The sequence below is a fragment of the Quercus lobata genome, chromosome 9 (assembly GCF_001633185.2).
Source record: "Quercus lobata isolate SW786 chromosome 9, ValleyOak3.0 Primary Assembly, whole genome shotgun sequence".
Lineage (NCBI taxonomy): Eukaryota > Viridiplantae > Streptophyta > Magnoliopsida > Fagales > Fagaceae > Quercus > Quercus lobata.
In genome coordinates this window covers 10,323,002-10,348,193 of record NC_044912.1, presented here as the reverse complement: position 1 = coordinate 10,348,193, position 25,192 = coordinate 10,323,002, and the positions used below count along the sequence as shown (strand labels likewise).

At 35.4% G+C, this 25,192-nt stretch overlaps 1 protein-coding gene and 2 long non-coding RNA genes across 3 annotated transcripts; all 3 read left to right on the top strand.

The window, feature by feature from the left end:
* Positions 1-731: 731 nt before the first annotated feature.
* On the top strand, positions 732-2,329 carry LOC115959220. The gene is made up of 3 exons (XR_004084804.1): positions 732-967; positions 1,937-2,052; positions 2,158-2,329. It is a non-coding gene; the product is annotated as an uncharacterized LOC115959220 (long non-coding RNA).
* Positions 2,330-4,140: 1,811 nt separating this feature from the next.
* LOC115961200 (cyclic nucleotide-gated ion channel 1-like) lies at positions 4,141-18,038 on the top strand. Its single transcript, XM_031080219.1, has 3 exons — positions 4,141-4,439; positions 6,344-6,455; positions 17,745-18,038. Exons 1-3 carry the CDS (start codon positions 4,141-4,143, stop codon positions 18,036-18,038), a joined length of 705 nt encoding a protein of 234 aa, XP_030936079.1.
* Positions 13,921-16,711, top strand: LOC115959219. The gene is made up of 2 exons (XR_004084803.1): positions 13,921-14,234; positions 16,619-16,711. It is a non-coding gene; the product is annotated as an uncharacterized LOC115959219 (long non-coding RNA).
* Positions 18,039-25,192: the final 7,154 nt, after the last annotated feature.

The following is a 25,192-nucleotide window of genomic DNA, read 5'->3' as shown; positions in this document are numbered from 1 at the left end:
GTTTGGCACCAAACATGTTTGAATTTATCTTTTTCAACCTGCTATGTGACGATTAACAAGTCATTGACTCATTAAAAAATTATTGTCACTAAAACTACACATGAAATGTCTCTTTAGTTGCCACATAATGGGTCAAAGCAAAATAGTTTTAAATATGTTTGGAGCCTAATTTATTCCTCCAAGTTTTGGATCATTCTTGTTTTTGAAAATTACATTAGTTCAATTGAATAATTTTACTTACATTAGTATAAAATTTGATAATTTTTATAGAAAATGAAACTTTTTAAGAATTTCACTATGAAAATTGTGAAAATGTATTTTATTAATTTTATGAAAGATAGCCATCAAACATAATTTTGATTGAAAATATTAAACTCTTTTTTTGTTGGGTGTGTGTATATATATAACTTATCAAATAAAAAAGTTTGTGTATATAATAAAAAAAAGCATGTGTATTTATGTGTGTATATGAGGTTGTCTTGATAAATATATTAGTGTTACAACTTAGCCCCCCCAAACAAAAATTCCTGGCTCCGCCATTTATATATTTATTACGATTTTATTTTGCTACAATTTTGTGAAGTTGGATTTTTTTTTTTTTTTTTTTTTTTTTTTGAATGTTTACACTATCATGTTGAACTCGCTGTGTGAACTTTGGAATATAAATTAACAATTCATCGGAAGGTAAGAAAAACAATACAATACTATTATTTAGTAAAATACCTTATTTAGTGAAATACCTGAGGAAGAGACTATCTTCCATTGTTTACTACTAGTAATTACTTACTAATTACGAGAACGACAAGAGTTTCCTCTGCATCACCTGGAAGTTTCCTTTGCATTACTTGGGAACTTCATCTGCACACCTTTAAAATCCAATTTCAGCGACTCTTCGCCTTCTCCAAATCCTGCTGGTCTCTCTTGCTCCGCCTTGTAAAGTGCTTGCATAACTACTCAACTTTACCAGGTTAGATTCTGTCATATAAATTCTCATTCTCTTATTTCTGCGGGGGGATACTTCTTTAGAGAACTATTTAATATTGTTGTTTTCATTGACATTCCGAAAGCAATCGAACAGTGTTTATAATTTTTATTTCATTTTTTGGGGTTCATTTTACCAATTAAATTATGCTTAAAGTCTTGCAATTTTTATTGAGATAGGTGTAATTAATTTTATAAAAATCTTTGCTTCTTGATCTTTATATGGTTTCTTTATATGGTTTCATTTACCTTTTCCTCAAAAAAAAAAAAAAAAAGTTTCTTACCATATATAAATAAACCCCATACAATACACCAAATAGTTTAATATAATATAGTATGACTTTTTTAGTTTTTTGTTTAAATATTTCTTTTTGACTGAAAAAGGTAGAATGGGTATGCTATAGTGAACAAAAAGTACAAAAGTATAAGAAAGGTTCCTAAAGCCACTCAGAGCTGCATCACTAGCCTAGCAACAGGACAAAAAGGAAACATTATTAAAAGCCACATTGTAGCCTATTGTGTTTGTTGATTAGCCTAACAGTTTTTGGTTTAAATATGAAATTTGATAGTAATGATAATTAGAGTTTATTAATAAACATTTATTATGGTTATGTTTGTAGATAGGACTATAAAAAAAAAATAACCTTAGGTATTTATTATGATTGTATTTATATATGGAATTATATATTCTACTAATTTATAAGTAATAGATTTTAAATTTAATTAAAAAACATATATTAAAATAATAAGATGTAAAATTATTATAACTCAAAAGTTGATGTGACACAATATTTTAAAATTAACCAAAACTCAAAAGGGTCTCAACTTATATATGACAGCTTCACAAGCTAGCCAAAAAGAAAAGTCTTTGGGTGCCTAGTGCGGAGAAATTGCACTTAGAGCAAATGGAAATGGGAAAATATTGTCTAATCTGTTTCACATATATTTATTGAAGGGATCAAAATTTCACCTGTAAATTTAGTTGGGGTCTATAGTACTCAGAGACTGATTCTTTGTTTTGTACAATATAGTTATGAGTAACCGGGGGAGTCTGCAAGAGAATGGTGAAAGGTTAGTTTCTTAATTTTATGTTTAATTTACTCACCCCATATATATATAGTAGATAAGAATAAATCACTAACTTATAATTTTATGTTTGCCATATTTTTGTGTCAGTATGAATCGGGAAACTGAGAATGAAGACTCAGGGAATGTTAATGGACCAGTACATGAAGCTGCTGAATTGCAACATTCCAATAATGATAATCATGAGGGTGAAAGAATAACTAAAAGGATAATTCTTAGACATGTATGGAATTATCTCTTCCTATTCTCTTGTGTGATTGCAGCAATTATGGATCCTCTATTCTTTTACATCCCTGTGATCAATGATAGTAAGAGTTGCCTTTTGTTGGAAAAAAAGTTGTGGATCGCCGTTTTTGTTTTTCGGATGGTCACCGATGTCATTTACCTTGTTCATATGGCTTTGCGGTCGTGGATGGACTTCATGATCTGTGTAAAAACTAGGTCAAATATTTGTTGTTCTTCCCATCCCACAGGTAAGAGCAGCTTTCTTCAACTAAATTTTTTTTTTCTATGGCCACAACAATATTCGACCACATTTTCACTACATAATTGCATTGAGTTGAGTTGAGTTGTTTCTTCTATTGTCATTTGTCCATTTTTCAAAGTGATACTGTGCAAATTAAAGAGTGAGTATTCCTAATTTCCTTGGTGACGTTTTTAGTTGTATAGATTATAAGAAGAAAGAAAAAAAAAAGTAATACATATCAATTGTCTTAGGTTATTAAAATCGCGATCCTGGGTTTGTAGGATCATGAGATCCTATGATCCTAGATTGCAATCCATATTACTCTAAAGTCTAAATTCGTTCATCTAATAAAGTCATATATAGTTGAATTGTGGCACTTCGTAGAATCGCATAGGATCTTGATCTGATGGCGATTATAGCTGATTCTGTCCCGCAAGCTCATCTCTACACTGTTTCTCAAAATGAGCTTGGGTCCAAATTGATAACTCGTGCAGAATTAAGGGGGCTAAAGTCACTAAACTATAGTTTTACGTTTTCTTTAAATTAGGTTTTGTCTTTCTTTAAACTATAGTTATAAGTATATTTCCAACTTCTTTTTCTCCTGCTTGACTAGATTTTATCCGTTGAAACTAAACTCCTTGCAATCTATTCAGGTGGTATTTCCATTCATTTTCAAAGAAATGAGAAGCACGAGATCTTCAGAAATAATAAAGTCACTGAACACCCTTGTTCTCTTTCAATATGTGCCTAGAATTCGTCAGATCTACCTATCCTGGAAGAACCTTCCGAGAAATGCTGGCAAACTTGATGGATGGATTAAAGCTTTATTTAATTTCTTTCTGTACATCCTTGCCAGTCATGTAAGTTTCTTGAGGTACTGAGTTCATATTTATTAAGGGTGAATTATAAAATTTCTCACTGTTATTAGGCGTACTAATTATAGAACTCGTCAAGCCTCAAGAGATATGTACACAATAACTTTTTGTTGTAGTGTAACGTTATAGAATGAGAGTAAACACAATTTAGACTTCCATTTTACTGTCATAGTCAATTTCAAGCTAACTATAGATGTAAGCCCAATTGTTTAAGTAATTAGACAATTGACATTATCATGTATATAAACATGGTAGCAAAATCCAAATAAACAATCACACATACACAAGAACGCCAAAGTTTTTATGAAGAGAAAAAAAATCAAGAACCAAGTGAAAAAAAAAAAAAACTATTTAGGGCCTATAGCATCAAACTATCCACTAAATAAGAATAGTTGTAGTACACATCACTTACAAAACCAACCAAACTATATGACTATATACTCGAGCTTTCTGCGCTCCTACAAGCAATGGATTCCTTGAATCTTTTCTTCTTGTTAGTCTCCAGATCTACAAATTGAGCCACCAATCGCAAACCAAGTCTCCTTGGTCATTCCAAGGACGTCTTTTGGATATTTTATTCCTCAACACCAACAACACTCGAGACCACTTAAGGTTTTGAGAAGAATATAAATACTAACTTGATGAATGGTTGTTTTTAGATGCGTGCCTATCACCACAACAATAGGAAAAATATAATAAAACTACAAACTGGATTTAAGGACTTTTAATAACATGTTCGTCTTTCAGGTAATTGGAGCCTTTTGGTACTTTTTTTCTATTCAACGAGAGACAGCTTGCTGGCACTTGGTCTGTGGAAATCGAAGTGGATGTGGAAATTCTTTTAGTTGTGCTAACACTGACAGTTCAGTAAATTCAACATTACTACATGAAAGTTGCCCAGTAAATGCACCAAATACAACAAAATTTTATTTTGGAATATTTCTTGAAGCCCTTCAGTCCGGTATTGCGCAATCCTCAAATCTTCCACAAAAACTCTTTTACTGTTTCTGGTGGGGACTACGAAATCTAAGGTTTGCATGTATTACACTCCTATTTAATTTTTCGATCAGTTTGTATTAGACTTCTCCATGTTACATATATACTGCGTTGATTAATATCAAATCATACCATTCTTTGGTTTATAACCCTTTTATTTCGTTGGAAAACGAGAGTTCTAACGCAATTTCGTTTGAGGTAGAGTGTACGTTGTCCTACACATTTCATTTTGAAGTAGGTTTTAAACAAGTCTCATGTACTCTTGATTTAGTATTATTGGCTTATGAAGTTCAAGAAATAACAAAATTGATCATTTTTGTCAATTGTGATAGAATGGAAATTCAGCATGTGCATCCACGCGGCGAATTTTTAATTTAAAAAAAAAATCATTTGCAATTAAAATGTAATAGAAAAATATTTAAAATAAAATTTAATAATGTATTCTTAAATAAATTGTAATTTTAAAAAAAATTAAAAACTTAGAGCACTTGTATCAATTTTTGTATAATAGAATTTCACCCATATCAGTCTATGCAAAATTTTGTAAAATTATAAGATTACTACAGTAACTGTGTAAATTTATTTTATCACTATTTATTTTGCATTTAATTTTTTATTCTTTTTTAACGTATCCCAATGATGAATGAAAAGAATATATGGTAGTTGTTATGTGTGAAAGAAAGAGAAACAATTAAAAAAATCAAGAAAAATTGATATTTTAAAGAAATGTAATATAAAATAGATAATCTAGTATAATGTGTTTTAAAAAACGAGTACGTAAAATAGGAAGAAAAAAAATGTTCTTATGTTAAAATAAATAAATAAATAAAAATACGGGAACTAATGCAAATGCTCTTATAATTGGTTGAAATTTTTGTTGATGAATCTATAAAATTATTTTGATCTGTCAATCTGTCATTAGGATGGGAATGTGATCAACAGGAATAGTCTCTTGTAGGGGTGTTCACGGTGTAGTGCAGTGCGGTTTTGGGCTATTTTTAACACCGCACTTTGCAGTGCGGTTTAACTAAAACCATAACTGCACCACATCTTATTTTTGCAGTCATATGTGCAGTGCGGTGTGGTACGGTGCAGTTTAAAGTTTAGTCAAAATCATAACCGCACCGCACCTTATTTTTGCAGTCACATATGCGATGCGGTATATAAGATGCAATTTGAATGATTTGAAGTTTGTATATTTTTCAAAATTTGGGCCTTTTCTACCTAGCCCAAAACTTATTTTTCTCTTTGTTTTGGTCCAAGTTTCAAACTATTGAACTAGTTTTTCTTTATTTTGGATAGGTTTTTTTAATCAACACTTGCTAGGGTTATCAAACTATTTTTTTTTTTGAAAACTAAGGTTATTAAACTACTAATAATATATTTAATATTAAAAATAATGAAATATATTAATATATAGAGATGGTGCAGTACGGTGCGGTGCGGTTTTCTTATTATAAAACCGTAAATCGCACTGCACCATGCGATGTGGTGCGGTGCACTATTACTTGCGGTGTGGTGCGATTTTGCCATTTTACAAGCGGTTTTGATGCAGTTTTTACGGTTTATGCGGTTTGGTGAACACCCCTAGTCTCTTGGCTTGTTCTGATTTTTAGCTTTTGTAAGTCCCATGCATAGGGACCCCCTTTATGGGAGAGGGAGCTATATGCAATAGGCTAAGACCATTATTAACCGGTGATCTTGATTTTTGTTTCCTTCCCATACTTTAAAATGTTTTTACAGTTTTACGGGCTTTCTTCATATATCTACCAAGTATATTCTTCATCTTATTAATTAACTTATTATTTACCGATAGGTTTGTACTTTTCTATATCTTATTACTTTTCTTTTCTTTTCTTTTTTGAGAAAACTCTATTCTTATTACTTTATATATTCTAGTTAAAATTCTAAGATTAATATGTTTGCCCAATTTTTGCAGTTCTTTTGGTCAAGGCCTTCAAACAAGCAACTATCTCTGGGAAAGTTGCTTTTCAATTTTTATCTCTATCTTGGGCTTGCTGCTATTTTTATATTTCCTTGAAAATTTGAAGGTAAATACTCAATTCTCTCTTTTCTCCTTTTCTTACTAAAAAAGGTTTGAGATTGTAGTGGTAGTGGGGTGGGGTTGTTGATTGTTAGCTGAATTGAGAGGTGGGACTACTCATCTATGATTATGTGAAGATTAGACCAAAAAATCAGCTTCTAAAAAAAATTATTGCCTCAAGCTTGGTCATGCATTCTTTGAAAGGTTAAAAACAAAATAGGTTTTGATTATTTCACATCTCTTTATAGTGGCTACATTATGTATATTTTGTTATATTTCGAGTAAAATGTGGACGTTTAATCCGAAAATGTGGACAATGTATAAGTGTTTCACATTAATTCGGTGAAACAATGATTGGGAAAAAAAAAAAAAGCTGTATTTAGTGCAATCGGCCAAACCTACCTCATTAACTTCTAGATAAGTGAGCACTACTATTGTTTCCCTAGTTTTGTTTCAATCTTCGTTTTTGGTACTAATCTTGGTACCCTCCTCTTCTTGATCATGCTTTTGTTTCGTTGAAACATCAGATCCAATTTTATTTGTTGAAACCAAGATATTTAGATTGTGAGATCAATCTCAGTTTCTATGTTCCCCTCAAAATGAAAAACAGCATTTCACTCTATAGTTCCCTTGTATGCTCAAGGAGTTGAAACCAAAACACCCCTTAATTTCATTCCTCTTCTTCTGCTCATTTTCCTTTTTATTGCATTAAAAGTGCGACCTAGGATTAGTCTTAATTTTAGGGTAACGAATATGTATATAATTTATATATATATATATATGCCAGATATTGTAAGATTTGATAAATTTAACTTACTAGTGGAACCGGAACAGACTTATATAAAGTTGGCAACTACAAGCTCAGACAAGAACCGCAAGACATCCAAGGCGGAACACAAAAATGGAAGAGGAAAGAGAGAAGAGAAAAAAGGAAGAGGAAAGATCATTTGGAAAGCGAGGAAGCTGCTTCTACGTTACAAACCAGACTTGCGCCGCAAGAAAGAAAAGTCTTCCCAGTCTAAAGGTACAAGCGATGGGGACAAGAAGTTACTGAGTTCACCAGCTACATAAGTCAATCACACCACTGCTCGTTCAAGCTGAGACCTATGTATCATGTTGATCGAGTGTGGGCTATGGAATGATTCTCAACTGGATCTTGATCATTTAACGTACACGAAAAATCGGAAAATAAAATTCTCTTAATCTGTTTGTGTTGAAATATGTATAACAATTATTTGCTTTTTTTTTTTTTTTTTTCCACCCATAAGATGGTTTTCACTGAAAATGTGACTTTTTATTATGTGGATTAAAATGCAAAACTGATCTTCTAAGTTTCTTCAGATTTCATTTTAGTCTTTTAACTTTACTTTCGTTTATTTCAGTCCTCTAAGTTTTAGATTTATTCAATTAAGGTCTTTTCGTTAAATTTTGTTAAATTAAAAAAAAAAATCTAGAAAATATTTTTTAATCATTAATTGAATAAACTTGAAAGTTAGAGGACTGAAATAAAAAAAAAAAAAAGTAAAGATAGAGAACTGAAATGAAATTTGAATAAACTTAGATTGTCAGTTTTGCATTTTAGCCTATATATATTGTTAATTTGTTATCTGCAACTTCAGTCCCGGTTCCCTTAGCTACTACCAAGAAGAGCTGTTGAATGTGAAGACTATGCTTATGAGTTGTCTCCCATACATATGCTTCACTTCTTGGAAGTTTATTTATTTGGTTATTTATTATTCGGGTTTCTGATTCTTTGAATATTAATACTTCTATTTTTTTTTTTTTTTTTTTTAAGTTTTCATCCCTGATGTTAACATGAATTTCATTGTTTGTTCCAAAACTTGTAAAAAAAAAATCCCTAAACTTTGTGAAGAATTTATTTTCAATAGTTATGGGATGAAAATAGGAAAGAAAAAAGAACTTCAATTTAGTGGCGGTTGTAGGATTATTTTTTAGAGAGGTCAATAAAAGACATAAATTATACAAAATTCAAAACAAAAGAGAATTTGAATATATCGATATTACCAAAAAACAAAAAAAACAAAAACTGAAACACATAAAGTTTTATAATTGCTTTTTACGATGTTTCATATTATGGAATCATTACATGATATCTTCATTATCAATCTTACGAATTATATCTCTTTCACAGTCAAGCAATCATTCATCCATTAATCTCTTATTTGATATTTATATTATAAATTTGTTAAGATCTAAATGAGCTTTTTTAAAATTTAAGATTAACAAATTTCTACTTTTTTTGTTGGGCTTAGTATTTTTTTTTTCCAAATTTTTTTTATCAAATTGGTTTGTTATTGGTTTTTTTTTTTTTTTTTTTTTTTTTTTTTTTTTTTTTTGTGTGTGTGTGTGTGTTTAAAAATGCCAAAATATTGTTAAGTTGATCGTAGCAAAGCTTATTTCAACTGGGCTTAAAAAAATCTAATGTCAGGGTGTTCAATTTTTTTTTTTTTTTTTTTTGGGGGGGTGTTCAAAACAAAAACAATATTAAAAAATATTATATATAGTGTTTTTTGGGCTAGTTTCAGGGGGTTCATTTGAACCCCTGGGCTCCAAGTGGATCGGACCATGCTTCAATCTTTTTTCAATAGTTTATGAATGGAAAAAGATATTTTTTAAAGTTTAAGGACAAGAAGCAAAACATTTTCAATAATTTAAGGACGAAAAAAAAAATTCATGCAAAATTTTGAGAACAAAACAATATTTTATCCTTGTAGGGGCCAGTTAGCCAGAAGGTACTATTAAAGTTGTACGGATTGGGTCAATGGCCCAATCCGAGGATATTAGCTAATCCGAGGATGGTCAAATAATATTATTATGGGAATGGTATGATAAGAAGAAATAATGACTGTGTATGATAGATCAAAATATGTCTGAGGAGAAAAGTCATATCAGAAACGGAGATCCGAGGTTAGTTAGAGTGTCTTATCATCCTGGATATTTTTCAAGGTTGCATCACAACTAAAAGTTGGACATTGGATGAGGGATGAGTACAGGGAGGCAACAAATATCTTCAAAAGTTGCTACCTCCACATTAAATGCCTTCCAACTAACTCTCTGGCCACATTAATGTGGAGGTGATACCTGAACAGTGGTTAAGCAGTCTTACAGCTACTAGTTGAAGGTTCTGGGAGGTGTTGGATGAGACAAGAAGGAGTTCCTAGAATCTAACCTACACGTGTATGGTAAAGATGACACCAAAATTATAGTATATAGCATGGAAAGGTGACCTAAAGAAGGGGGAAAGGAAAAAAAACTAAGAAATCTTTGTAATAATCCTATGAACTCTTGTAACCTTATTCATCAATAAGACATTATAACATAGCTCCTCAGGCCGTGTCGAGGACAGATTTTCTTATCTTAATTATGTCGGATGCTTTTAAATCAACAATTGTTATTGTCTTCCTTATTGAATAGAACTAGTTCTTTCACCCACACTCTACAAATTCATTGTTTGAGCTTATTGGGCTAAACTCAATCCTATATTAGGTCCAACCCAAATTCAGTCCTTACAATTGGCGCCGTCTGTAAGGAGAACTTGATCTATTTTGAAAGAGATTCGGGTACAACGTTTAAGATGAAAGAAGCAGGTCCACACCAGGCAGCGACAGGACCACACCAGGTGGATGCCAATCTACACCAAGCAAAATCAAGGGGGTCTCAACATAGTAATCCGCGTAGGAGCCTCGAACAGAGAGGAGATCGTAAGGGAAGTGTGCATACAACTCATACTAGTAAAAACCAATCTCGAGGGAAGAGCCGTGTTTCCCATGCAAAGAACAACAGAGACATGCAACGTGAAATAGATGAATTGAAGAGGGAATTACGCCATGCACAGTGAAGACATTCATCGCCCAACTCCGAGCTATCCTTTGAGGAGACAGATGGTGCTAGTTATAGACGGAGATCTAGAACTCCGCCCAGCGAGATTTTCTCCTACAACAAGAAGTATCACCATAGACGTAGATATAAGAGCCCGCCTCGCAAAGGCCTTGGGAACGATGCCATGAACAAGGCGTTGAGCCAAGAGTATCACCATAGACGTAGATATAAGAGCCCGCCTCGCAAAGGCCTAGGGAACGATGCCATGAATAAGGCGTTGACCCAAGTTTCTAAGTCACCCTTCACGTGAAACATAGAAGGTGCGAGTCTTCCTTGGCGATTCCATCAACCCACGTTCACCATTTATAATGTTCGAACTGATCTAGTGAAACATGTTAGTCATTTCAATTAAAGGATGACCGTTCATTCTAAAGATGAGGCCTTGATGTGTAAGGTCTTTCCATCTAGTTTGGGCCCAGTGGCAATAAGGTGGTTTAATGGTTTAAAGGCGAATTCTATTGACTCCTTTAAAAAACTCACCCGAGCCTTTGGTGCTTGCTTTATCACTTGTAGCAGGGTTCCTCGGCCTTTAGAGTCCTTATTATCTATGTCCATTTGGGAGGGGGAGACTCTGAAGGCTTACTCAGATAGATATTGGGAGATGTTTAACGAAATAGACGGGGACTATGACGATATGGCCATTAGTACTTTCAAGGCAGGCCTCCCAGCTGAGCATGATCTAAGGAAATCTCTAACTGGTAAGCCTGTTACCAATGTGCGTCAACTTATGGATCGAATTGACAAGTACAGAAGGGTAGAAGAAGACCAAATGCAGGGGAAAGGGAAGGCTAAGGTAATCCCCTAGGAGATGAGGGATTTTAGGTCAGACTAGTACAATAATAAACAACCTCGGAAAGACTTTGTTGGGCAACCAGGATCTGCCAACACCCAGGTGGTTAATGTCGTGTTCCGAGAACCAATACAGTAAGTTCTAGAGAAGATTAAAAACGAGCCATTCTTTAAATGGCCGAACAAGATGGCAGGAGATCCTATGAGGCGTAATCAAAACCTTTACTGCCAGTATCATCAGGATCATGGACATACTACCGATGATTGTAGAAACTTGTGGGACCATCTAGACCAATTGGTCCGGAAAGGGAAATTAAAGCAACTCTTGCATCATTCCAGTGGCCGGGGAAGCCAGACAGGTTCGAAGTTTCGAGGAGATGCTTCTTCAAGACTCCCTCTTGGCACAATAAATGTCATATTTGTGGCACCAGGGAGGACCGGATCTTGTCCTTCCAGAGTAATGTCAGTATCCCGTTACCCAGTTGAGGAATCCAGTTCAATGCCGAAGAGAGTCAAGATGGGCATCCCACTAGTGTTAGGTTTTTTAGATGAGGACAAATTTGGAACCATACAACCTCATGATGATGCTTTGGTGGTTACATTTAGAATTGGTAGATACGATGTAAAAAGGGTGATGATTGACCAAGGCAACGAAGCTGAGATAATGTATCTTGACCTATATAAGGGGCTAAAATTGAAATCTAAGAACTTAACAGCCTACAATTCTCCTCTGATTAGTTTTGAAGGCAAAATGGTCATTTCGAAAGGTCAGATCAAATTATCCGTGCAGACTGGCCTGGATGTGGTGCAAGTAGACTTCATTGTTGTAGATGCTTTCTCTTCATATACAGCCATTGTGGGCAGACCCTGGCTTCATACCCTAGGAGTTGTCTCCTCCACTCTTCAGCAAAAGGTGAAATATCCTTCTGGAGGCCAGGTTTTGGAGATATTAGGAAGTCAGTCTACGACCAGACAATGCCTGGTAACAGCCATCCAACATCGGTCTGAGGTTGAAATCTCGGCCACTGCTGATAATGGTTTATAGCAATCAGAAACTCTGGCATTGCCTTTCAATGGACCAGCTGATGAAGCGAAATGTGAAGATCTAGAAAGGGTAATTGTTGGCGATGATCAGGAGAAGTTCTTTCAGGTTGGAGCTTAACTACCACTATAGGAGAGGGAGCAATTGGTTGAGTTTCTTAGAAAAAACGTTGATGTGTTCGCTTGGAGCGCGTACAAATCCCCTGGTATAGATCCAAATTTCATTTGTCATCATTTGAATGTTAACCATTCCATTACTTCGAAGAGACAGCCACCTCGGCGTCCATCCAAAGAATACGCCGAGGCAGTCAGAAATGAGGTAACAAAGCTCAAACAGGCAGGAGCTATCAAGGAAGTTTTCTATCCTCAGTAGTTAGCTAATACGATGGTGGTGAAAAAGAAAACTTGGAAATGGTGTGTGTGTGTGGACTTCACAGATCTCAACAAGGCTTGTCCCAAAGATCCTTTCCCTATGTCTCGGATAGATCAGTTGGTGGACGTAACGATAGGCCATCCTCGGATGAGTTTCTTGGATGCCTTTCAAGGATATCACTAGATACCACTAGCACTGGACGATCAAGAAAAGACAGCTTTTGTCACTCCCATTGGAAATTATCACTACAAAGTGATGCCCTTTGGTTTGAAAAATGCAGGGTCTACTTATCAACGGATGATGACTAAGATGTTCGAATCACAGTTGGGCAGGAGCATTGAAGTCTATATTGATGATATGGTTGTAAAAAGCAAGATGGTGTCCGAGCATGTGGGAGATCTCACGAACATTTTTGGAATTCTGAGAAAGCACAAGTTACGCCTGAATGCTTCTAAGCGTTCGTTTGGTGTAGGCTCAGGAAAGTTTTTGGACTACATGGTGACTCACAGGGGAATTGAGGTGAACCCTAATCAGATTAAGGTCATTAATAGCTTGCAACCACCTCGAAACCCCAAGGAGGTCCAGAAATTGACCGGGATGACTGCTGCACTAAACCGATTTATATCCAAGTCAGCAGATAGGTGTAGACCCTTTTTTCTTTTGCTGCATAAATGGAAGGGATTTGAATGGACCGAGGAGTGTGCTGTAGCATTTCAATAGCTTAAAGAGTACCTATCTCGGCCTCCCATCATGTCTAGTCCTGAGGTGGATGAGGTCATATTTGCCTACTTGGCAATAGCCTCTCATGCGGTAAGTTTTACTTTTATAGTCAATTTCAAGCTAACTATAGATGTAAGCCCAATTGTTTAAGTAATTAGCCAATTGACATTATCATGGATATAAACATGGTAGCAAAATCTAAATAAACAATCACACACACAAGAACACCAAAATGTTTATGAAGAGAAGAAAAATCAAGAACCCAGTGAAAAAAAAAAAAAAATTAGGGCCTATAGCATCAAACTATCCACTAAATAAGAATAGTTGAAGTACACATCACTTACAAAACCAACCAAACTATATGACTATATACTCGAGCCTTCTGCGCTCCTACAAGCAATGGATTCCTTGAATCTTTTCTTCTTGTTAGTCTCCAGATCCACAAATTGAGCCACCAATCGCAAACCAAGTCTCCTTGGTCATTCCAAGGACGTCTTTCAGATATTTTATTCCTCAACACCAACAACACTCAAGACCACTTAAGGTTTTGAGAAGAATATAACTACTAACTTGATGAATGGTTGTTTTTACATGCATGCATATCACCACAACAATAGGAAAAATATAATAAAACTACACACTGGATTTAAAGACTTTTAATAACATGTTCGTCTTTCAGGTAATTGGAGCCTTTTGGTACTTTTTTTCTATTCAACGAGAGACAGCTTGCTGGCACTTGGTCTGTGGAAATCTAAGTGGATGTGGAAATTCTTTTAGTTGTGCTAATACTGACAGTTCAGTAAATTACGCATTCCTAGATGATCGTTGCCCAATAAATACACCAAATACAACAAAATTTGATTTTGGAATATTTCTTGAAGCCCTTCAGTCTGGTATTGTGCAATCCTCAAATCTTCCACAAAAATTCTTTTACTGTTTCTGGTGGGGACTACGAAATCTAAGGTTTGCATATACTACACTCTTTAATTTTTCGATCAGTTTGTATTAGACTTCTCCATGTTACATATATGCTGCGTTAATTAATTATCAAATCATAACATTCTTTGGTTTCTAACCCTTTTATTTTGTTGGAAAACAAGAGTTCTAACGCAATTTCATTTGAAGTTGTGTTATGTTGTCCTACACATTTCATTTTGAAGTAGGTTTTAAACAAGTCTCATGTACTCTTGATTTAGTATTATTGGCTTATGAAGTTTAAGAAATAACAAAATTTATCATTTATGTCAATTGTGATAGAATGGAAATTCAGCATGTGCATCCACGCGGCTAATTTAAAATTTTTTTTTAAAAAATATTTGCAATTAAAATGTAATAGAAAAATATTTAAAATAAAATTTAATAATTTATTCTTAAATAAATTGTAATTAAAAAAAAAAAAAAACCTTGGGGCACTTATATCAATGTTTGTATAATAGAATTTCACCCACATCAGTCTTTGTAAAATTTTGTAAAATTATAAGATTATTATAGTAATTGTGTAAATTTACTCTAACACTATTTATTTTGTATTTAATTTTTTATTCCCTTTTTACGTATCCCAATGATGAATGAAGAGAGTATATAGTAGATAATTAGATATGGTGTGTTTTGAAAAGTGAGTATGTAAAATTGAAAAAATTAGTTCTTGTGTTAAAATAAACAAAAAAAAAAAAAAAAAATTACAGAAACTAATCAAATGTTCTTATAATTGGTTGAAATTTTTGCTATGAATGTATTAAATTATTTTGATCTGTCATTAGGATGGGAATGTGATCAAGAGGATTAGGGCCTGTTTGGTTTAGGCCTGTTTTGAGTGATATGACTGGAAACTGATAACTCAGTTATGAAAAAACATGGGACCTACACAGTTTTTTTTGTTTGGTTTGATTTCCTCATCTTGTTTTCATCACTCAAAACTCAAAAATTTTGAGTGAGAGTGATGAAAACTAAAAACACCAAATTGGTGTTTTTAGTTTTCGAGATACATAACTCAGTGGCACAATGGTAAATTTCTGGACTCTGTAGGGCCCATAGACTTCTGTGTTGTCTTGTTCATTCAGAGCTGTTGGGTATTATCATTGCAAACACCACCACAACCCCACCCAGCGCCGCCACAACAGCACCACAACACCACCGAAACACAAACCCAGCCCCACCCAACACCGCCACAGCAACCCACCGCAACAAATCACCACCGAAACACCAACTGAAACCCAAAAACCCAATCAAACCTAGGCCGATCCACACCTCCGAAACACCAAACCAATTCAAGCTAGTCCCAACCGCTTCAAGCCACGCCGTGACCCAACCCCAAAAACCCAATCTCAAACCCGATTTATCTCCACCGTAACCCAGCCCCAAAAACCCAATCTCAAACCCGATCTATCTCCACCGTGAAACCCAGCCAACACCCAAATGACCACCACCGAAACCCACCATCACCAATCCGAACCTAGCAACCACTGAAACAACCCACCATCACCGATTCAAACCAACCAAAAACAGCTGAGAAAGAAACAGAGAAGAGAGAAAAAAAATCAAATACAGATTGAAAAGGGGAGAGACAGAGAAAGCTGAGAAAGAAACAGAGGAGTGGAAAAAAAAATCAAATATAGAGTGAAGAGGGGAGAGCCAAAGAAAGAGAGATAGACAAAAAAATTTGATAGAAAAGAGGGAGAGTCAGAGAAATGAAAGGTGAGAGGATGTGTAGGAGAAGTAAAGGGGAAGATTTTTTTGTTAGTGAGACGCGGGTAGCTACAGTAGTAACAATGGGTAGTGTCAGTGGGTGGGGTCCACAGTTTTGGAAAAAAGTTGTAGGGATATGTAACTGAGTTATAAGTCCAAATAGGTGTTTTGCAATTTTTGAGTAAAGGTGAGATTTGAGTAGTGAGTTTTGAGTTTTGAGATTGAGTTATGAGTTTTAAGTTTGAGTTTGAGTTATGAAAATTGAGATACCTCTAAACCAAACGGGCCCTTAGTCTCTTGGCTTTTGGTTCTGATTTTTAGCTTTTGTAAGTCTCATGTATGGGGACCACCTTTATGGGAGAGGGAGCTATATGCAATAGGCTAAGACCATTATTAACCGGTGATCTTGATTTTTGTTTCCTTACCATACTTTTACGGTCTTTCTTCATATGTCTACCAAGTATATTCTTTGTCTTATTATTTTTCTCAAAAAAAATATATATATTCTACGTCTTATTAATTAACTTATTATTTACCAATAAAGTTTGTACTTATCTATATTCTTTTCTTTTTTCTTTTTTTTTGAGAAAACTCTATTCTTATTACTTTATGTATATTCTAGTTAAAATTCTAAGATTAATATGTTTGCCCAATTTTTGCAGTTCTTATGGTCAAGGCCTTCAAACAAGCAACTATCTCTGGGAAAGTTGCTTTTCAATTTTTATCTCTATCTTGGGCTTGCTGCTATTTTTATATTTCCTTAAAAATTTGAAGGTAAATACTCAATTCTTTCTTCTCTCCTTTTCTTACTAAAAAAGGTTTGAGATTGTAGTGGAGGTGGGGTGGGGTTGTTGATTGTTAACTGAATTGAGAGGTGGGACTACTCATCTATGATTATGTGAAGATTAGACCAAAAATCAGCTTCTAAAAACAATTATTGCCTCAAGCCTAGTCATGCATTCTTTGAAAGGTTAAAAACAAAATAGGTTTTGATTATTTCACATCTTTTATAGTGTCTTCATTATGTATATTTTGTTATATTTCGAGTAAAATATGGACATTTAATCCGAAAGTGTGGACATTGTATAAAGTATTTCACATTCGGTGAAACAATGATTGGAAAAAAAAAAAAAGGAAAAAAAAGAAGAGGCTGTAGTTAGTGCAATCGGCCAAACCTACCTCATCAACTTCTAGATAAGTGAGTACTATTATTGTTTCCCTAGTTTTGTTTCATTCTTCGTTTTTGGTACTAATCTTGGTACCCTCTTCTTGATCATGCTTTTGTTTTTGTTGAAATATCAGATCCAATTTTATTTGTTGAAACCAAGAAAACGTATATTTAGATTGTGAGATCAATCTTAGTTTCTATGTTCCCCTCAAATGGAAAAACAGCATTTCACTCTATAGTTCCCTTGTATGCTCGAGGAGTAGAAACCAAAGCACCCCTAATTTCATTCCTCTTCTTCTGCTCTTTTCCCTATTTATTGCATTAAAAGTGCGACCTAAGATTAGCCTTTTTTTTTTTTTCAGAAAGTTTCAACTTATGGCGTCCGCTCCTGATAATAGTTCTTTATCATCAGACTAAGACACTAATTAGTTTTTGGTTTAGACAGAGATTGAATCATAAATCTCTTATACAACCATTAAAGACTTTTCTAATTAAACTAATTGAAATCCACACCTAGGATTAGTCTTAATTTTAGGGTAATGAATATGCATATACTTTATATAAATATGCTAGATATTGTGAGATTTGATAAATTTAACTTACTAGTGGAACTGGAACAGACTTATATAAAGTTGGCAACTAAAAGCTCAGACAAGAACGGCAAGACATCCAAGGAGGAACACAAAAATAGAAGAGGAAAGAGAGAAGAAAAAAAAAGGAAGAGGAAAGATCAATTGGAAAGCGAGGAAGCTGTTTCCATGTTTCCAACCAGACTTGCGCTGCAAGAAAGAAAAGTCTTCCCACTTCCCAGTCTAAAGGTACAAGCGATGGGGACGAGATATTACCGAGTTCATCAGCTACATAAGTCAATTACACCACTGCTCGTTCAAGCTGAGACCTATGTATCATGTTGATCGAGTGTGGGCTATGGAATAATTCTCAACTGGATCTTGATCATTTAATGTACACTAGAAATCGGAAAATAAAATTCTTTTAATATATTTGAGTGTTGAAATTTGTATAACAATTATTTGCTTTTCTTTCCACCCATAAGATGGATTTCACTGAAAATGTGACTTTTTATTATGTTAATTTGTTATCTACAACTTCAGTCCTGGTTTCCTTAGCTACTACCAAGAAGAGCAATTGGATGTGAAGACTGCTTATGAGTTGTCTCCCATACATATGCTTCACTTCTTGGAAGTTTATTTATTTATTTATTTATTATTCGGGTTTCTGTTTTTGAATATTAATACTTCAATTTTTTTTTTTCAAGTTTTCATCCCTGATGTTTACATGAATTTCATTGTTTGTTCCAAAACTTAAAAAACAAAAAAAATCCATAAACTTTGTGAAGAGTTTATTTTCAATAGTTTTGGGATAAAATAGGAAAGAAAAAAGAACTTCAATCCAGTGGCAGGTGTAGGATTATTTGTTAGAGGGATCAATAAGAAACATAAATTATATAAAATTTAAAACAAAGGAGAGTTTGAATATATCGATATTACCCCCCAAAAAAAAAAACAAAAACAAAAACAAAAACTGAAACACATAAAATTTTATAATTGCTTTTTACAATGTGTTATATTTTGAAATCATACATGATATCTTTATTATCAATCTTACCAATTACATCTCTTTCACATCCAAACAATCATTCATTCATTGATCTCTTAGTTGATATTTATATTATAAATTTGTTAAGATCTAAATGAGTTTTTTTCTAAGATTTAAGATTAACAAATTTCTAACTTTGTAGTTTGGCTTAGTATTTTTTTATTATTATTATTATTATTTGTGTGTGTGTGTGTTTAAAAGTACCAAAATATTGTTATGATGATCATAAAATCTAATATCAAGGTATTCAAATTTTATTTGAAGTGGGGGAGGGGGGGAGGGGGGGGGGGAGGGAACAAAAACAATATTAAAAAATATTATATATAGTTTTTTTTTTGTTGGCTAGTTTCAGGGGTTCATTTGAACCCCCGGACTCCAAGTGGAGCTGCCCATGCTTCAATCTTTTTTCAATAGTTTATGAACGGAAAAAGGTATTTTTTTAAAGTTGAAGGACAGAAAGCAAAACATTTTCAATAATTTATGAAAAAAAAAATATTCATGCAAAATATTGAGAATAAAACAATATTTTATCCTTTTTTAAAGAAGAGAAAAAAAAAAAAAAGAATATGCAATTTGATCGAAATTTGATATATATACTAATAATATAAAGAATATGCAATTCTAATGTTAGACTTTCAAAATATATTGTCATGTTAATTTTTTAGTAAGTGTTTAAAGGGTTTTTCTTTAAATTAGTTTGGAGGAAAACTTTATCCTTACGTAGCATAATTGCACTGCAAGAAATGAATTAAAAATAAGTTGCAAGAAATGAATTAAAAATAAGAAATTTTAAGGGAAGTCTTTCCAGTCCAGTATGAGCGACAATGGGGACAGGGAATTGCCAAGTTAAAAATTGATTGTTCAAGTTACATACGTACGTAACATGCATGATAATTATGGACTATGGAATTCTCAATTGGATCTTGATTATTTAATGAAGGCTAGAAAGTTAGAAATACAAAATAAAAATTCATTTTCCTAGACTCTGTTGGCCCATACAAAACTTAGAAGCTTACAGCCTTCAATTATTTGGTTGATTCATGAATGACAGACCTGTGGTACAACCGGAACCTCCAACTGATTTCAAGAATATCTTAAATATTTTCTTTGCAACGATAAGTGTGTGGCAAGAACTATGACTTTAGTTTCTTCATTAATTTATGTTTAGATCTACTTTAATATCTTTAGTACAGTAAAATCGAGAGAATTAGGTTTTGCAACCTTTTTGTACAATTAAGTGCTCTTTCTCACTTGTTTTAGTCAATCCTATGCTATTTTAAGACACCTATATAATGGCACAACGTGACAAAATTAGGCTAAAGGACTACATTTAATAAAAGTAAAAATTATAGGACTAAAATGAATAAAAAAGAAGTTATAAGACTGGATTGAATTTTGGATAAAGTTAGAGGGAACAATTTGTAATTTATATCATTCTAATTAATTATTATTTTACTTTGTATTATTATAGATACATCAATCATGGAATGCCAAGAGGAAAAGAAATGGAATGAACATGTTAATTACTACTCATTGTTTAGAATGATTTAAATTTTGTGTGATCTGGGTGTTAACTTGTGTGAATCTACACATAATCTGTTCAAAAAATCTTAACACAATCTGCTCAACCCAGATTTATTAGAAATGGATAAGTGTGTGTCTATATATATATATATATATATATATATATAAACTTTGTTGATATTGAAATTTGAAATCAATGGTTTAATTTTAAACTAATAAAAAGTTAAAATTTCAAAAATTTGTAAACTAGCATACAACTATATATGAAATATAACTGTAGGGACACGATTATTCACGACCCAAGAATGACATTGGGCTCGTATGTAAAGGGCCCGAACAATATAATTTGTAGAGTGTGAGTTTGAAAGGCTGGACCTTGGTCACTGGTCAGCGGTCTAGTCGTGGCTTTTATGGAAGCTTATATGAGGGTGGGCTTGGCTTGACTAGCTAAGCCTTACATCGATGCGGCTTGTAGGGTTTAAGTCCTCGGACTACGTCCAAGGAGCATAGTATCATTCCCCTTCTCCCTTTTGTAGGATTTATCCTCTTTTTGGAATCCCCTTCTCCCTTGGCTCTCTTTCTCTTTTATACTAGTGTTTACTTTCCGTTTAGTGTCCACGTGTAAGTTTTGCTTTTTGGGGTAAAGACCCGTCATATCAATCCATACATAGAGTGGTTGGGGGTAGTTGGAAAAGTTAAATAGCATGGTCTGGAGTATTGGCCTGTCAGATGCAGGGTTCCATACTACGGTGTTGGCAGCTTTCTCCCTTGTACTGCCTCAGTACTGAGTTTGTTCTTTTCTTCAGGCGTTTTGTGAGGTGCCGAGCATAAGATCGTCCTCGGCCATATATTTGGGCATTTTTTGGATTTTTACTTCGCGTCCTCGGAAATCATTCTCCTTGGCTTGGATCTTGGGCCCTATTATGAAGTGGGCCGGGACCACAAATTCTCGGGCCCCATAATAGCCCCTCAAAATCCTGCTGCCCGACCTCTTGGTTGGGGAGGGGGGTTTTAGTGATGTCGGGCTCAAACCATGGCTTGCCCAACTCCGTACTTTATTGATGTTGGTGTTTTCCATGTGCATGGGAGGTGCGTCGAATTATGAGACATCCCTTTAGATTTACTCATGCGGCGTCCTCGACGTTTCAGTGCTCGAGGCGCGCCTTCACGAGGATATTCAAATCTTACGGTTGCAGACGGTGTTGGAAATTGAGTCAAAACCGTCTTGTTTGTAGCATTTCTTGGAAACCTGCATAAATTAAATGCCACCAATTTGCCCTTTATATAGGTAGGATAGGAGGTTACTCCCTTTAAATTTAAACCCCTCGGCCCCTTCAAATTCATAATCCTTCATCCATACTCACAGTCTTCATCTCCAGTGCAATCCATCCTTAGAGCAATATGTTTGAGGCACGGGTGGGGGTGAAGGAACCACACCTGCTCTAGGGGCACCGGATCCTTCCGAGACTCAAGGTGGTGCCGTCTGGACGGGGGAGACACAAACTCAAGACAATCCTCCGCTTTCACAAGATGGGGGTGATATCTCTACCTCTTTCAGCCAAAATCCGAAGCAGGTACTGGTCGCAACAGATTCTTGGTGCGACAGCAGTAAGGTTTTCCGTCGTCAGCGCCATCCGCTCTATTGCGAGCATGGCTAACATGGAGGCTCATCAACTTCCTGTGGGGCCACCGGCGAATACCCCACTCCCTGCACCTTTTCTTCAAAGGTGCTAGCCTCACGTTAGGTTCTTTTGCTGCCTGAGTTATGGGCATGTAAAAGTACTGAGAAATGGTTTCCTTAGACAACATTTTGGAATGGCTGCATCCCTCTTCTCTGCACCTCTTCTTCTGCTTTTTCTTCATTCCCTTGTACCTTTTCTTTTTGCTTATGTAGTTAGTTTTTAGTATAAACTTATTCAAGCTCCTTCATTGTACGTTGTACTATTTCTTTGTCTTAATAAAAGATGAATTTGTTTCCTTCTAAATACTTTTATTTTCTGCAGCAATTACTTTGTGAATGGGTGTGCTACATGTGTATTTTCCTTTAATGATACTTAGGACAGGAAACCTTGTTAACAAAAAGCTATTAATTTGAACTTATCAACATTATCAAATATAATAATGCTAACCCACAGTAGATTAAACTTATGAGACTAATCGAGATAACAGTTGAGTGCTCTGTAATGCGTGTGAGGCAGCCGTCCAAGAATGAGAAACTCAAAATAAACCATCCGAGAGGGTTGCCGAGTAGTGAGGGACTTTGGTCGTGTTTTTGATAACACCTGGCCCCATCACAATCGCATTAGTTCCCTTGTTATTAAGGATCCGAGGATAAATTGGGGATTCCATTCGGTCTAGGGATTAACCCAACTATTAATGGGTAACTCCTCCATGGGATAGGTCTAAGGGTCGTACAATGTCCAGGTTGTGTCCAGAACCTTTATTTATTTATTTATTTTTTTTTTAGGTAATTGGTTTCCCCATAGGCTTGAGTCCGAGGACCATACAAGGTCTTGGTTCTGTCCAAAACTTGTATTTTTTCTTTTAAGTAGTTGGTTTCCCCATAGGCTTGAGTCCGAGGACCATATAAGGCCTTGGTTCTGTCTATATTTTTTCTTTTAAGTAGTTGGTTTCCCCATAGGCTTGAGTCCGAGGACCATACAAGGCCTTAGTTCTGTCCAAAACTTGTATTTTTTTCTTTTAAGTAGTTGGTTTCCCCATAGGCTTGAGTCTGAGGACCCATACAAGGCCTTGGTTCTGTCCAAAACTTGTATTTTTTCTTTTAAGTAGTTGGTTTCCCCATAGGCTTGAGTCCGAGGACCATACAAGGCCTTGTCTGTCCAAAACTTGTATTTTTTCCTTTAAGTAGTTGGTTTCCCCATAGGCTTGAGTCCGAGGACCATACAAGGCCTTGGTTCTGTCCAAAACTTGTATTTTTTCCTTTAAGTAGTTAGTTTCCCCATAGGCCTGAGTCCGAGGACCATACAAGGCCTTGGTTCTGTCCAAAACTTGAATTTTTTCCTTTAAGTAGTTGGTTTCCCCATAGGCTTGAGTCCGAGGACCATACAAGGCCTTGGTTCTGTCCAAAACTTGTATTTTTTCTTTTAAGTAGTTGGTTTCCTCATAGGCTTGAGTCTGAGGATCATACAAGGCCTTGGTTCTGTCCAAAACTTGTATTTTTTCTTTTAAGTAGTTGGTTTCCCCATAGGCTTGAGTCCGAAGACCATACAAGGCCTTGATTTTGTCCAAAACTTGTATTTTTTCCTTTAAGTAGTTGGTTTCTCCATAGGCTTGAGTCCGAGGACCATACAAGGCCTTGGTTTTGTCCAAAACTTGTATTTTTTCTTTTAAATAGTTGGTTTCCCCATAGGCTTGAGTTCGAGGACCATACAAGACCTTAGTTCTGTCCAAAACTTGTATTTTTTCCTTTAAGTAGTTGGTTTCCCCATAGGTTTGAGTCTGAGGACTATACAAGGCCTTGGTTCTCTCTAAAACTTGTATTTTTTCTTTTAAGTAGTTGGTTTCCCCATAGGCTTGAGTCCGATGACCATACAAGGTCTTGGTTCTCTCCAAAACTTGTATTTTTTCTTTTAAGTAGTTGGTTTCCCCATAGGCTTGAGTCCGAGGACCATACAAGGCCTTGGTTCTGTCCAAAACTTGTATTTTTTCCTTTAAGTAGTTGGTTTCCCCATAGGCTTGAGTCCGAGGACCATACAAGGCCTTGGTTCTGTCCAAAACTTGTATTTTTTCCTTTAAATAGTTGATTTCCTCATAGGCTTGAGTCCGAGGACCATACAACGCCTTGGTTCTGTCCAAAACTTGTATTTTTTCTTTTAAGTAGTTGGTTTCTCCATAGGCTTGAGTCCGAGGACCATACAAGGTCTTGGTTCTGTCCAAAACTTGTATTTTTTCTTATTTTCGAAGATTAGCCCCTCGGCCAAGGTGGGGGGCGTTAGCTTGATGTTGGAAGCCCCTAGAGCTGCCCGTGCCATTAACACTGCGAGGCGTAGCGCCTAGCGGAAATTTATGTCGGAACAACAATAGCGTGCTGCTGGAAATGAAGGAGCTTTCGCCGACCCTTGCTTGACAGAGGCTTGACTCCACCACCACTTGTGCCAACGCGCAAGCCTCCCCACAGATGGCGCCAATTGTAGGGACACGATTATTCACGACCCAAGAATGACATTAGGCTCGTATGTAAAGGGCCCAAACAATATAATTTGTAGAGTGTGGGTTTGAAAGGCTGGACCTTGGTCACTAGTCAGCGGTCTAGTCGTGGCTTTTATGGAAGCTTATATGAGGGTGGGCTTGGCTTGACTAACTAAGCCTTACATCGATGCGGCTTGTAGGGTTGAAGTCCTCGGACGTAGTCTGAGGAGCATAGTATCCTTCCCCTTCTCCCTTTTGTAGGATTTATCCTCTTTTTGGGATCCCCTTCTTCCTTGACTCTCTTTCCCTTTTATACTAGTGTTTACTTCCCATTTAGTGTCCACGTGTAAGTTTTGCTTTTTAGGGTAAAGACCCGTCCTATCAATCCATACATAGAGTGGTTGGGGGTGGTTGGAAAAGTTAAATAGCATGGTCTGGAGTATGGGCCTATCAGATGCAGGGTTCCATACTACGGTGTTGGCAGCTTTCTCCCTTGTACTGCCCCTGTACTGAGTTTGTCCTTTTCTTTAGGCGTTTTGTGAGGTGCCGAGCATAAGATCGTCCTCGGCCATATATTTGGGCCTTTTTTGGATTTTTACTTTGCGTACTTGGAAATCATTCTCCTTGGCTTGGATCTTGGGCCCTATTATGAAGTGGACCGGGACCAAAAATTCTCGGGCCCCACAATAACAATTCCTCAAAACAAACAGGAGCCCCAGCTCTTTCATAATCCAGAATCTCCTTTGTACCAACCTGAACCCCATCCTCAATATTCAGA